The 14,852-nt window shown below is 37.6% G+C and overlaps 1 protein-coding gene across 1 annotated transcript in view; it reads left to right on the top strand.

Annotated features, from left to right (window-relative positions):
- Positions 1-14,852, top strand: part of NUP210 (nucleoporin 210kDa) — a 60,785-nt gene that overhangs the window by 28,538 nt on the left and 17,395 nt on the right. The window contains exons 16-26 of the mRNA XM_010284354.1: positions 1,386-1,607; positions 2,867-3,040; positions 4,311-4,503; positions 4,807-4,913; positions 7,228-7,332; positions 7,468-7,569; positions 10,503-10,631; positions 11,319-11,446; positions 12,368-12,503; positions 12,824-12,886; positions 13,511-13,690. Of these exons, the coding sequence (XP_010282656.1) occupies positions 1,386-1,607; positions 2,867-3,040; positions 4,311-4,503; positions 4,807-4,913; positions 7,228-7,332; positions 7,468-7,569; positions 10,503-10,631; positions 11,319-11,446; positions 12,368-12,503; positions 12,824-12,886; positions 13,511-13,690 (1,539 nt within the window). The remainder of the gene's footprint in view (positions 1-1,385; positions 1,608-2,866; positions 3,041-4,310; positions 4,504-4,806; positions 4,914-7,227; positions 7,333-7,467; positions 7,570-10,502; positions 10,632-11,318; positions 11,447-12,367; positions 12,504-12,823; positions 12,887-13,510; positions 13,691-14,852) is intronic.

The raw sequence follows: 14,852 nt of genomic DNA, 5'->3' as shown, positions 1-14,852 counted from the left end.
GCATGCTTTGTCCCTACAAATGGGAGAAACATATTTTCCTGCTGGACAGTTCACTAAAGAAAACAGTGACAAAGAACCTGCGTACAGGATCAATATGTGGAGATACGAAACAGTATGCTTATGTTCCCTTCATCTTCAGAGATCTAGCATTGAATCCGCAAAGCTGAAGTCTAATACATTTGACCATAACTTTTTTCCCCCAGATCTGGAACCAAGTTTGTGTAAATCATACAAATCTGTGACTGTAATAATTTTATTTTTTAAGTGTGCTTTTCTGTCAATGATCTTAAATAGTTGAGTATAATTCTTTGAAGATGCTGAGACATCCTGAGCAGAGTGTGTAAACTTGTTCTATTTTTGGCAGCCCATGTGAGAGAGAGAGGCATAGTCACTTTAATTAGGAATTTTTCATGTGTATGTAAGTGTAGAACAGTGATTTCCACATTCTTTTCCCTCCTTTCTGTAGAGTGAAATGTTTATAAAGCCCAGAAATGGAGGACACAGGCATTTTTCTGTCAGATCTCTATTAAAAATTGTAACTTAAAAAGTGGAAGAAAGCTAAACAATAATCAAAAGGCAGGCAGAGACTAAATCCCATAGTTTCACACTGGGTTTTTACCTTTATATTACAAATATAACCAGGGAGTGAATGGGAGGAGAGAGGAACACTTATGCCAACGCTTCCTATGCCTTCTCTCTCTTCCTATCAAAATACACCTGTGGAAAGAATTGAACTATCCTTTGTTAGCTGCTCTTTCTTTCTTACTAAGCTCCTGAGTAATATGATGTTGTGGAACACAAGCTATAAATGGTTATTGTATATTCAAATGTTAGGTTCACTTCTGTGATGATAAACAGCACAGGCTGTCCTGGTGATGCACATCAGTGTAGAATTTATTGCAGAGATTTGAAATAAAACTTGTTGAGGAGCATAATTACATGCAGAGGACTGTGCTGGAGAGAGCACTGTCAAGTGAAAGGATTTTTAAAGACTAAAACTTCATTTATTTGAAGTATGATCTATTAAAAAAATGTAGTAGAATACTTTCTCTCTGAATGTGCTTGGAAGAGTATATTCAGGGTCTTTCTCTTGCTGTAACTCTTCATGAAAGAGATGTAATTAGAATGTCGTTAAAACTTTTCTTTCAATCTGTGGGCTGCAGTGTATGTAATCCAACTGGACAGAATTCTTGTAGATGATGCTAATTATTTTGGTACAATTCTGTTCTCAAATAACCATGCTTACAAACCACTGTATGGGAAAAATCATAGCCTACTAAAAAAAATAAATAGAGCTCTTCCTTTAAGAAGGAAGTTTCTGTTGCAAAATACAACCAAACTATGTGTAAATAGAATAGTTAATTTATAACTGTCATTCATTACAGACTATTGATCCTCCATCTGTTGCTTTAGTGACTTTGGGTTCCTCTAAAGACATGTTATTTGAAGGAGGACCTAGACCATGGGTACAAGAACCTTCAAAGTTCTTCAGGAATATCACTGCAGAGGATGCAGAAAGTATTGGTGTCTCCTTATTTGGACCTCCTACATCACGAAATAACATCCAGCATTGGGTTAGAGTATCTTGCAAAAGCCTGGGAGAGCAAGTAAGTGCCAGAAGGTATTTGTATTGTCCTCCATTAAACACTGAGCTAAGGCAATTGAGAAGGCTTCAGACAGATTTATGATACCGTATACTTTTACATAATGAGTCCTTTTTATAATAAGCCAGTAAAGAACTTGGATAAGTACATAGTTTATGCATTGTGATGCTGGTACGGGTTTTAGAGTGAGCATTTCATAACAGTACGTTATAAAGTGGTTTATGATGGGTTTATTGCAGTATAAAGCCAAGCCACAGAAACCTTATGTTGTAGAATGTGTTAAACAGATCCTAGTAAGTGCAGCTTCAGTTTGCATATATAGGATCATAGCAGAAGGTTACTGCAGTAAACCAACTCTTCTCTGAGCTGCTCCTCTTAACCTTACCTTCCACTGTGATTCTATTTAGTCAAACAAATGACAACCATATGTATTTACTGCTCTGATATTTGTGCAGTCTTTGCGTTAGTGGCTGTAGTCATTTTCCACCTGGTCTTGTTTTCTCCAAAACACAGAGGTGATTTATCCTGCTTTATTCACACTGGACAGTTTATAAAGTGTTTAGCTTTGATTTAATGTTTTTCTCTTGTAATTCTGCAAGGCCTAAGCATTTTTGTGTGGCTGCCAAATCGTTTAGCTTGTTTCCTCAGTGGATGCTGTGCAAAGTGTAGCTATTTCTGTAAGTGAAAATTCAGAAAGGAACAAACATTTTTTTGTTGTCTATGACTGTGCATACATTGGCTGTCTGTCCTCAGTGTTGTCCAGAGCAGATTGCATCTGCATGGGTGGATAAGGCAGGTAACCTGAGCTACCTCAGCCTGCTGGGATAGCCTTCTCTGTGTTTACATTGACTTTGTTTTGTTGAGGGCTAAAAAAGGAATGCAAAATAAAACATTAGATGTTTTTAAACACACCAAAGTGGCTACAAATATTGTTCTGTTCTCACTCTGCAAGAAAAATATCTGCCTGTTACATTTTAAGTTACAAAAGATTTGTTGCTTGACTCAAGTTTAATAGTAGTAAGTGTGAATACCTAGGAAAAGTTCCCAGGAATAGTACTTTGATAACGATATAGAACTGTTCTTGAAATATGCACCTCCTTTTATGTCTCGCTGTGTCTTAATGGTGCTGTAAATCCCCAAGGTTCATATTTTTGCTTGTTCATTCTGACATCAGAACGTAACTGAGATGTGTGAAATAGCAAATGCTTGAACTCCATAGTCCCCTTCTCTCTCCTCACCTGCCTGTTTTCATAATTGTACAGGTTATTGCCTTAACAGTTGGAAACAACCCCACAGTCACCAACCCTTTTCCAGCGGTTGAGCCTGCTGTTGTCAAGTTCATCTGTGCTGTCCCTTCACGACTCACTTTGACTCCTGTTTATGGAAGTCCTCAGCTTGATATCTCCTGCCCTTTGCTGCAACAAAACAAGCAAGTGGTAAGCCTGAGGAGTGACTGGAAAAGCCTGTGTTCTTATAACTTAAAAATGAGTGTTTGGACCTCCACATAGAAAGTAAAGCATCTGCCTTGCTGCAAGAGTAGCAGTAACTGTAGTGTTGTGGGCCACACTGGTGTCATCGTCTACTTCTGCAGAGAGCAGTCTGAACCTGAGTTTCCTTCGCCTGTTTTCCAACAGGTTTATAAAGGGACCTACCAGAAAATAGGAGTCTATGTAAAAGCATTTGGATTGTGGTTTCTCACAAAAGTGTCACTGTGAGGAAGCATTGCTGACTTGTCTTGAGATAAGCTTCTTTTTTATTTAAAACAAAAGCCAAAAAAACACACACACACAAAAAAAAAAGGGGGTGGGGGAATGTTTCCATTAGTACTTTTTCCCTATGCCACTTCACTCTAATCTAGCTATTCCATTGAGTATATAGAGACATATTTTACCATACAGGCATTATTACATGAGTGTACATTTGTGTGTCTTATTAGTAAAGGCACAAACGCTGCTGATGTGAAGATACCAATGTAAGTATATACAGTGAGTGTTGTTCAGTGACATCAGATGTATTCAGCTTTGCAAATCTGATTCACAATAAATTGGACAACGTATACATGTAGATTATCAAGCATAAAGAACTCTTTCTTCTATATCCTAACGAGTGCTGGTCACATGTTGTCTGCTGAGTAAACTGTGTGTTTTGTCATGTTGATGTTACCAGGCAAATATATAAAAGTCATCCTACTTTCATAAAACTGCAATGTGTATTGAGTTGATGAATCATTTTAAGGAACTCCTATTTAATAACAAGATAAGAAAGAGATTTTTTGTGTTATAAGTCACTTCCGGCTTTTCTAGCGCAGTTATGTATCAGTTAGACTACATCAGTACAGTGCTTTTGCTAATGCGTTTCACAAGATCAACACTAGAATTTTAGAGTAACGCCTTCTGACAAATAGCAGTATTTTTCATTTCTCTGTTTGAATTCCAAAGATGACATAGTTGAGCTGTGTGGTTTGATTTTTGTTTTAAGGTAATTCACTGGCTAAAAAAACCCCTACCCTCTTGCTCCCTCCCCAATAAAACCCTTACAGTTGAAGTACAACTTAATGACTTTGCATTAATGGCTCATTTTAATGAGCGTTACTCATGTAATGCATGTTATAATAAATTTCATGGAACTCAGCATACATTTTTTTTCTTTTAATGATTCAAATATCCTCTTGCATCTCTTCAGTTCAAAGTACTCATTCTTTTTCAGGTTCCTGTTTCAAATTATCGCAATCCAATATTGAATTTGGCTGCGTATGACCAACAAGGCAGTAAATTTGATAACTTCAGTTCTCTTAGTGTTACGTGGGAATCAACAAAAATGTCCTTAGCTAATATTGAGCCTGATATGCCAGTGGAGCTGACTCTGAAAGAAGATGGAAGTGGTCAAAAGAAAATGCATGGTATGAATTAGTTTAAATGAGCATTTCATTATTTGAAGAAGGTCAGGTTTAAATCTATTTGGTAATGTCTGAGCTTGATTAAAGAAAGTACTGTAATCTGCCATCATATTTCAGCTTCTCCTCAACATGCATTTTAAGTTTGTGCTATTAAAAAGAAAAAAAGAACCAAACCTGATGCCTAGAACCTGCCTTGAGAGGCAAAATCCTTGTCTGTTTAGAATGATAATGGAAGAGATTAGCACTGTATATTTAATCTTTTTCTTCCCAGTAATCAGATTTATTTGACCTTTTGTTTGATTCTAGGCTTACAAACTGTTCTAGTTCATCATGAGTCTGGAACAACTGCCATCTCTGCAACTGCAGCAGGATACCAGCAATCCCATCTGAGGGCAGCTAATGTAAAAATACCGGTACTCAGAACTCTGTTGGATTTTTTTGTTGCTATTTTCCTATGAAGTTTAATGTATAGTGTTCACATATATTTATGTCCTTGATGCATAGTAATTTAAAAATAAGGCCAATCCAAGCCTGATTCTGAAGACAGATTCATTCCACAATGTTTTTATAATGTTCATGGCTCTTCCTGCTTTCCTCTGCACTACATGCTACTATACATTACATCCAATTCCTTTTTGTTAACCACATGGGCAAGGGGATTACAAAGAATTGGTTCAGTTGTTTTTGTTTCAATTTAGGTTTTTTAATGAATTGGTGAATCTCTGCTGCTTGTCCTTCATTAAAGCAATCATGTGCTTAGTACAGCTGTCACTGGGGAAAGCAAATGTATTATTTCCACTGCAAAAATTGGTAGAAAGTTTCTGCATGAGCAGAGCAAAAGCTGGCTGATCTCCTCATATAGACCATATGTGAAATCTGGGCTCTGACTAATTCCCTTCTTCCTCTTCCCCTTCCCTCTCACATTGTCTGTCACTTCTGTAAGATCTACTCATTTGTGCAGTGCCAGCTATAAGCCTGGGCTCTAATTTTTCAAGTCATTAGCCACTCCCTAAAATACTTTAGTTTGTAGATACTCAACATAGGGAAGAACAACAGCAAAAAGTGGTGATGATGAACAAAGACGACAGATTTAAAGAGATTGCAATTTTCTGTTTGTGTCACTTTTTTTTTAACTGAATGTAAAGGCAGGTTTCAGTTTATGGAACAACCTGACATGCACAGTAAATAACTCTTAAACTATCCTGATTCACTAAATTGAAACTCTGTTTAATTTTGTTAAGCAAGATTTAGGTGGGTTTTGACTATGTGCGGTTCTGACTCGTACTATGAAAATAAGAGTTGAGACCAAAGAGTAAAATATGGAGCTAGAGGTTACAGTATTTTAATTCAAAGCAGGTAACAGATGGTCACTAATAATGTGAAATATCCTGTGGCCCAGATTTCTGTCAGTACGTCCAAGGTTTGGCATCTGGATGGTAAAATGCTTTGGAAGGTTATCTGTATTGCCAGCTGGTTCTTGTCTTTTCAGTGAGGTTTCGAGTCTGTCTTGCTGGAAAGCATGGTGTAGATGCATTTCTACTGAAGAATTTCACTATAACTTAGGCAAAATTACTCAATTAGAGACACAGTTACTTTGCCACCTAAGACATTTGGGTCTGTATCTTTTTTTTCTCTTAAGAAAATTGAGTTGTAACAAGAACACTTGGTGTTCTGCAATCATTTTGTAATTCACTGTGCTCTGCTTTATTAAACCAATATTCAATATTCTTTCTTACATTTAGAGATAATTAGAAAAGTGAATTCTCCAAACTTTGCCTCAAGTTCAGAGGTGTTTATTGTATTTCAGTGTGGGATTACATGCATGTAAAATGGCACTGGAGTTATAGTCTCCGTGTTTAGGTTTGGGAGGAATCTTTTTGATAGTTGAAGAGTAGTTGTAGATACCACTTCTGCTACAGTTACATAGGCTCATGTGTTGTTTCTTTAAATTAGGTAATTCGTCAGCTTTTTTTCAAATACATTAGAAATGGAAAGCTATATTCTGCTTTCTAACCTGTCCATACTTCTTTCTTACAGACCGAAGCAGAAATAAAAAACTAATAGATGGTGTATTAAGAAATTTTGATCGGTGTTCCATGTTTAAGTGGAGCATCTTGTTATGTCATTAGGGAAAGATGACATCCTTTCTACATCAAGGAAATAATTCTGCTAATTAGGTGAAATGGGTACATAATACTAACTTCCTCTAAAAAACATTTCCCCTTTCTAAGCTAATGTTATTATGAGTGAATGATTAAACCTGCATCTGGTCCAGTGTTTATGTACTTACATTTAAGGAAGAATTTCTTTTGGTGACCTGCTAGGAAGAAGCCTAAAAAGATGAGCTTGAAGTAGAAGAAAACATTCTGTCTCTATGCTTTATCTTTTGTATGACCTTACAACGTGTCTCTGAGTTAATAACCTATCTGTGTATGTCAGACTTGGTTAACTGATCCCACCACATCTTTAACGCGTAGGCCTTGGTTCTTTGTCTTGGTCAGAGATGCAAAATGCAACAGCATGTCCTGTATCTGACCTTACCCGTAGAAGAGAGCTAGCGGCTGAGCCAATTACTAGATCTTGTGGACATTCTATTAACCTAAACTTCTCCATCTCTGACTCTTTTTTATTTCTCTGCTTTAAGCATCCTTTTCTGCATATACAAGAGACTTGCACTCTTTTCTGACTCTTAGTGTTTGCTATAACAGCTAGAATTGTTTCTTTCAGTATGAACCTCTTCTACCAGTGTCTGCCACTATTGAACTGATCCTAGTGGAGGATGTAAAAGTGAATCCTACTTATATCTCCATTTACAATCACCCTGACATACAGGTAAGGAATTATTCTGGTACTTTCTAACTGCAGGGAGGAGAACATCAAAACTTATATAATATGTGTAAGGATACTAGTTTTAGCAATGTACTGGAAAGATGCAAGCTGATTTTGGATGCTTTTCTGGTTTTGCAGGCAGAACTTTTCATCAAAGAAGGTTCTGGATATTTTTTCATTAATACCAGTGTTGCAAATGTTGTAAGAGTGGCTCAAGAGGAAACTCAGGGTGTTGCTTTGGTGAGTGAAGTTGTTATTTTACGTCTTTTTGGTGACCTGATTATCATTCTGCAGTTTAGTCACTACTGGTCATTTTTGAGTACACATGGATGGAGAGGCAATAACTGAATCCTGTGTTTGCGTGTCACAGTCAGCTTCAGGCAGGGGATCTTTGCACTAGCAGTTTCATGTGTAGTTTCAGGTATAGGAAACTGTTTCACTACAGTTGTGATGCATACATATGCTCTGTACAAGATAAAGGCAAGTATCAAGTTGTTCTTTACCCATTACAATTTTGCAGTAAAGTGTTCCTGATTTCATAAACACAAAATGAAAAATAACATGACAGAATTATTCAGAAGTGTTATACAAAAGATTAATTGGTTTCTAGAGTAATGTTGGAATATTTGTGTAGACCAGTACTTCTGAAACCTTCAAATTCTTCTTCCAGTGCTATTTCAGGATATTTTGCTACCACAGTATTTCATCCTGATTTTGTGAATAAATATCTACTAGAGATTTTATTTCTGATCTACATACTCAGTTTTTAATGCACTTTTCCACTACAAGATGTGACTAAACTATAGTTATGCTTGACTTCATTTAGGCCCAGGATACGAGATGCATTCTACAGCGAACAACAATAAAACTATATATTTGCATTGTAGCTTTCATTAGACAAGAATTGGAAGTGACACAAATTGTTTTAAAGAGTAGTCTTTACAAATTTATAATTTACAGATTTATCTTGTAGATGATAAAGTTGTGAAATAATGATGATAAAGGTGGATTTTTGTTTTCATTGTTGAGAATATGGAAAGTATTGTTGAAACATTTTGATTGTCTCTAAATGTCAAAAGTTTAAGATGGGAATATTTTTCCAACCAAGTCAGCTAGGCACAGAGGTGGGCGAAAAAATGCAAGAGATGAGCTTATTTCTGTACATTTTACGCTGTTTCAACTCTTAATAGTTTTTTAGTCAGATCTCCCTCATGGGTTTAGCATTGCTTTAACTGATGTACACAAGATAATTTCAGAATAGAGCAGTGAACTTAAGTGGTGGAACACTGCCAGCAAGATAGGCTTTGTGAAATACAGAGAGAGGTTTAACTACCTGTCAGATTAAAGGAGAGAAAACTCCACTTTTTAACACATTTAAAAAGCCTTTTTGGAAAAAAAAAAAAAAAAAAAAACACACAAAAAAAACCCCACCAAAAAACCCCAAACAGCGAACACCCCCACATTTTAAAAGTTTGTTAGTCCTGTGTGCTATGTTTCAGTTATATCTCAGTGTCACCTATGGATTTTTCTTTCTATGGAAGCCAGCAGAATGGTCTGTGTAGAAAATCAGCAAGTTCTAGTCTGATGTGCCAGGGTGATGCCGTGACAGGTATCAATGAAGCCAAGTTAATGCAGGATGGTTTGATAGTAAACCATTCTGAGAAATTACATTTGAGTTATCTAGAGCAGTAATTCTCAGACTTTTTACTGGAACTGCCAAGGATAAATTCTATACCGCTTACTCTCTTTTTGACACAGCAGCTTTTCTGGACATGGGTGGCAGCATGGGGGAACAATGAATAGTGGTAGAAGGTGAAATACCCTGTATACTAGGGAGCCACTGGACGCCTAACAGGAGATAAGAACAGAAGAGGTGGCTTGGACAGGAGCAGTTTTCATACCCGCTGTTCCTTTCAGCGCACTGCTCTGGTAGCTCTTTTTCTCCCAGCCCAAACTGAGCTCCATGACATCTTCCTCCTGGTGATGGTGCTGGCTGCCTCCTCCTGGCCACATCCCCTGCTATTCTTTCCACGGCTGTTTTAATATATGCCCCCAGCACCTTTATTAGCCACCCACTTTGGGAACTGCTGCTCTTCTGACAGCTGACAGTGTTAAAACTTTTTATTCCTTTCTATTTTGAGGCAAAAGTAAGAGCGGTGCCCTCAAAGAACAAAATGTCAGCTCTTCCCACTGCTCGCTGCTGACTCCTGTAGCGCTGCCAAGTAATGCTATGAACTGTATTAAATTCCTTTGAACTGGGGGGCCCGGCTGTCCACCACCCCTTGTTTCAGAGTTCACCTTCGTAAGCCAGACGAGTGCATAGAATAGGACACCAAATATCTGCGCTGTCTCTGGCCAAAGTGAAGGTACCCGTGAAGGCAAAGAGAATAATTGGGGCCATCCCTGAGGTGTGTGGCAAGGTCAGGCAGACTGTAAGAGAACTGCAGAGATGATGTGAGCAAGGTTTGGATGCGTGGCCTTGAGAAGGTGTGTGGAGACAACTTCGGGACTGGTGCCTAGTTCTGAGGGCTTGTATTTGTGAGCAGAAGTCTCTTTCTTAGTTGTTTGATTCTCTCTGTATTCTGAGAAGTGCAACGTGTATGTTCTTTGTATTTAAAAAATCAATAAAATAATCATAATAGTTGTATCAAAGAAACACCTGATTTGTCAATCTTCCTCTTACTTGGGAAGATCTGCCACCAGATTTTGGCTATTCATTTGGATTAAAAGCAGTAACAGTAAAGTGTGAACCTTGTAGGAAGCAATACCGATGCTTTATAAGCACAGTCTCGTTCCTTGATTTCTAATTTTTTTTCCCCCCTTACCATTTTGGTTTTCACTCCACTAAGAAAAGTTTCATCACTCTGAATGATTTGTTGTGGGGTTTTTTGTCCTTCTGATGGCAGAAGGAGAATAACAGGATGCCAGACTGCTTCTAGATTAAGATATGTAATTCAATTGCTGCCCGGAGGCCGTTTGCACTAGCTCAATAGTATGCTTTTTGCATACATTTTACAGCTTTACTTTTACTTTGGTGGAAGTGTTATCTGTGTCGAAGGCTTGGAGATTTCTGCATCCAACTGTCTGCGCTGAAAAGTGATATAAATTTTATCCTATGAATGATAGACAAATGAAAATAAGTGCTATAATACAATTTTCTTTCGGCATTGCAGGTACATCCTCTGCTTCCAGGATCAGTGACTGTAATGATTCATGACTTGTGTTTGGCTTTCCCTGCCCCAGCTAAAGCTGAAATTTATGTATCTGATATACAGGAACTGTATGTCCGAGTTGTTGACAAGGTTAGTGGCTTTGAAACCAGCATTATTAGCTGATCAAGATTGCCCTGATTCCTTGTGCTGATCATGAACATAAAAGATGAGACTTGTACAAGATGATACGATGTAGTGGTCAGGGCCCTCTGCTGCAGCTTCTCCTTAGAGAAATAGTTTGATCTCTGTCCCAAATTTATCCTTTTAGGCTCTAAATCTTTCAGAGTGTCAAGTGTCTCTTACTTCATGTTCTGTGTGGCAACAATCTCAACTTCTGTGTTTACCTAGCGATGTTAATTCATAATTTGTGTGAACACACTAATTTACATTTCCTATTGTTTAAAGTGCATGAGAGCAATTCTTTTAGGAGTAGGTTTTGCCCCAAGGTCATTTTCCATATGTCATGTTTTAAAAATGAACAAAAAAAAGCCCAACTGATTTTACTTGCCAGCTTGGGTGCGTCTTACACAAAATAAGTGTTGATATTTCTGGATGTTTTAATTATGCCCTTGCCAGCTGAAAGACCTGAATTCATTTATTTAATGTGATGCTAACCATAGCTGGCAGGGATTATTCTTCAAAATCAGTGCTAATCTAACCTTGGGGCTTTATCTGTAATACCCTACTAAAATTGTAATACAAAGTAAAATTAAAATGTTTATGCTAATAAATGAGAATAGTTTAAATGAAAGCTGATGGAATGTGACTATGTTTCAGGTGGAGATTGGAAAAACAGTTAAAGCTCATGTCAGAGTTCTGGATGACTCTAAGAAACCTTTTCTGGCAAAATACTTTGCTGTCATGGATCTAAAACTAAGGGCAGCATCTCAGATTGTTTCACTTGTGTAAGTTAATGGATTTTTTTTTAATTAATCTTCAAATACGTTTATAGGCAGAACAAGCAAAAAATGAGTAAAGGTATTGGCTTGGAGGCATAGTAGTATACAATGACTGAGTTTTTATTTATTTTATTTTTGTAAAGTTTTAATTACCTGTTAAATGGTAAAAAAAAAATGGTTAATTGTCAGGAAAATTACCTAAGCTAACAGTCTAAATCTTGCTGACTGATGAATGAAATTGTATTAGTAGGCTATAATATTTCATGGAGCCTTATGCATCTTGGAAGCTGTCACTTGGCAAATAATGTCAAGTGAAGAACTCTGTGAAGACATATCTGATGTTATCAAACTCATTCTGTCTGTTACTTAACCTTTTAGAAACAGGGAGGCTAATCATCCTATTGCCTCAAAAGCTCCTTATTTTCCAAGCTCTAAACACAATGATTAAAACTACAGGAAAAAAAAGTTATTTTTGGACTGTTGATTTTTACTGTTGAGGTAATCAGTAAATATCATTCTGCTTTGTATGGGGAAGTTTGTGTGCCTGTTTGCATACGTCATGCAGTACTGCTTGGCTGTATCTATCCGACTCCGTTAAATAGTGTCAAGGTATGTGCTGAAGGCTTGTGCAGCTATTGTCCATACTGGTCAAGTTGTTAGTGGCCTCCTACTAGTTAGTTTTGGTCTGTACCAACTAAGACTCTTGTTTCATTTTCATTTCATTTCAAGATCAAACAGAAAGGCTACAAAGAGCCATTTCATGATGTTACATGTAGAAATGTGATGGTTACCTTAATTTTGCCTAAGACATAGTCACTTAGCCATCCTTATGGTAAAGCTGCTATGCACTAAATAAACCTTTTGCGTTTGTTATTAATGTAATTTATTCAATGAACTTCTCTATTTTAATGTGTTCCTTTGCTACAGCCCACTCAGTGAAGCTCTTGATGACCATACTGCTGCTTTTCTAGTGCATGGGATGGCCATCGGTCAGACTAGTCTTATGGCAACTGTTGCTGACAAAAGAGGACAAAGAATCAACTCTGCTCCACAACAGATTGAAGTAAATCACTTCAGATAAAGTATATGCATAAACAAAATCTATGTTATGCTAGCACACAAACAATGTATTGTAGTTATAGTACAGTGATTAATTTGCCAGAAAAAGTAAGCAGATTGTTCTGTCCAGAAGTTATCCAAATTCTAGTTTGTTTCAGATTCCAGGTTTTTTTAACCGCCAAGTGATGAGTTAAGTTTCTGCATGCTCAATTTACTGTAATTAAGAAAGCGTAGACCCAGTTTTACACTTGTACGTACCGTTTTGTGAAATAATTTATCTGATTGAAATAGCGTGAACACAGGTATTTATCTTTCTATTTTTAGGTTTTTCCCCCGTTTAGACTACTGCCAAGGAAAGTGACTCTAATTATTGGGGCCATGATTCAGGTAAGGCATCTTCTTACATGGTTTCTTTCTTTTGTAATTTCTATTTTTAAATAAATGTATATAACTTACTTTTCAGGAGTAGATATTCAACTCAGCAGTTTAGCTGCGTTCACACTGAATAGTCCTCCTAACAAGAATAGTTTCGCTCTTGAGCCACCTTCCATTTTACTGTATTGCTAGACCAAAGGTTTTGTATTTATTTGTGTCGAGGGAATATTAGCTTTTCAGTGATAAATACCAGCACAGCATTAATAAATCTGTCACTTCCATGAAATTAAGCATAGTGGGCTAGTTCTACAAACTGAAACACAGAGCAGAGCTATAGAAGAGAAAGTGAGGTAAACTTTTCTGAAACTTTCTGGGCTGGATATATCATCAGCCTATTACATTCTACGAAGCCCATAGTCCACTTTTGTGCTTAGTTCACGTATTTCTCAGTCTGACATCACGCAAGGATCAGTGTGCAGGAGAAGTAAGGCCAGAGGTGCTCTGGGAAGGTTCAGACAGACTTTTCTTACTGAAGAAATTGTGGTACTGAGGAGGGAAGGGGTGTACCCTGTAACATTAACCAGAACAAATACCTGATGGGTTAATTTTAGTTGTTCTGTGTGCTATTAATTACAGATCACTTCAGAAGGAGGCCCTCAACCTCAATCCAACATAATTTTCTCCATCAGCAATGAGAAGATTGCATCAGTGAACAGCACTGGACTTGTCAGAGGAGTGGCAATTGGGAATGGAACGGTAACAGGAGTGGTGCAAGCTGTTGATGCAGAGACAGGGAAGATTGTCGTGGTGTCTCAGGTAATGCTTTAGGATACTGTTTGGGGCTGAAAGAGGCTGTCTTTGACTCATGGGTTTGGCTCAAAAGGGACAAATAGTCTTTTTGCATTAATAATGTTATTTGTGCGCTTTCCTGGTTTCCTTAAGGAGATGAAAAATCAGTGTTTCTTACTCCCTGGCATGTGAAATTATGGATGTGCTGACACAGGTGATGATTTAGCTATCTGCTGAAAGTTTGCTGTACCTTAAAACAAAGTTCTACTGATAACCCCAGGGAGATTTTATGAACGGTCTGTTTGATAACCTTTAGAATTTATTAGTAAATTTAGAAAAGCCCATCTAAAGAGGCCTTTCTAAAACAGCAGAAGGTTGTCATTGCCTGCATCACCTTATAGTTTAGCAGTGTCTTATGTCAGTAGAAATCAGAAGGGAACTGTTGCCTGAGAAACAAATTATCATCATTCTCTGCTGTGGTCTGAATCCATCTATGAAGTTCAAGCAATGAATCCCTGATAGTCCATCAGAATCTCTGCCTGTGTAATTTCCTACTAGCTGAGCATAAGGGAGCTGCTGATCAGGCTTACAAGAGAGCACAAGTCCCTGGGACTTGCATGAGACTAAGAACAATAGAACTTGGGCCAAATCTTGTGGCACTTCATTTGAGGTCAAGGCAGGACAGCTGCTGCACACCACAAAGCTCTGCTGTTTGAAAGATGTCACCGCAGGCCAAGAGGAGACAAAGGAATTTTAAAAAAAAATAAAATTCAGATATCTCTGTGCTTTGTAATGGGGGGCATTCAGCAGTCTGCCCTGATGCTCTGGCAGGAAGCAGAATGAACTTGAAAGCTAAATCTACTGCCCAGTGAGGTCCAGGCCTGACCTTTCCTCCCCACTATACAGTAGGAATAAAATCTTATCAGGAATGTCAGAATATGTGAAGAGCAGGCATCAGACTATCACATATATCATCTTGTGTTCTTGATTTTCTCAGTTGCTGCTTACCATTTCCTTTTAATTCTCTCAATGTCTTCCTTTACCTTCTGGGATTATTTATACCTCTTCTCCTAGGGACCCCTATGATCTTGTCCTGTGCTGTTTGTCACCTCTCAGCTCCATCATTCATGTCATCAGTAAATTTGAGCAGAGCTGTCTTGGGTTTTTTTTTAATTTAGTAGTTTTTTAC

This window comes from Phaethon lepturus, unplaced genomic scaffold (genome assembly GCF_000687285.1).
Source record: "Phaethon lepturus isolate BGI_N335 unplaced genomic scaffold, ASM68728v1 scaffold48873, whole genome shotgun sequence".
Classification (NCBI taxonomy): domain Eukaryota; kingdom Metazoa; phylum Chordata; class Aves; order Phaethontiformes; family Phaethontidae; genus Phaethon; species Phaethon lepturus.
The sequence above is the reverse complement of the archived record's forward strand: the minus strand, read 5'-3'. Positions and strand labels throughout refer to the sequence as shown.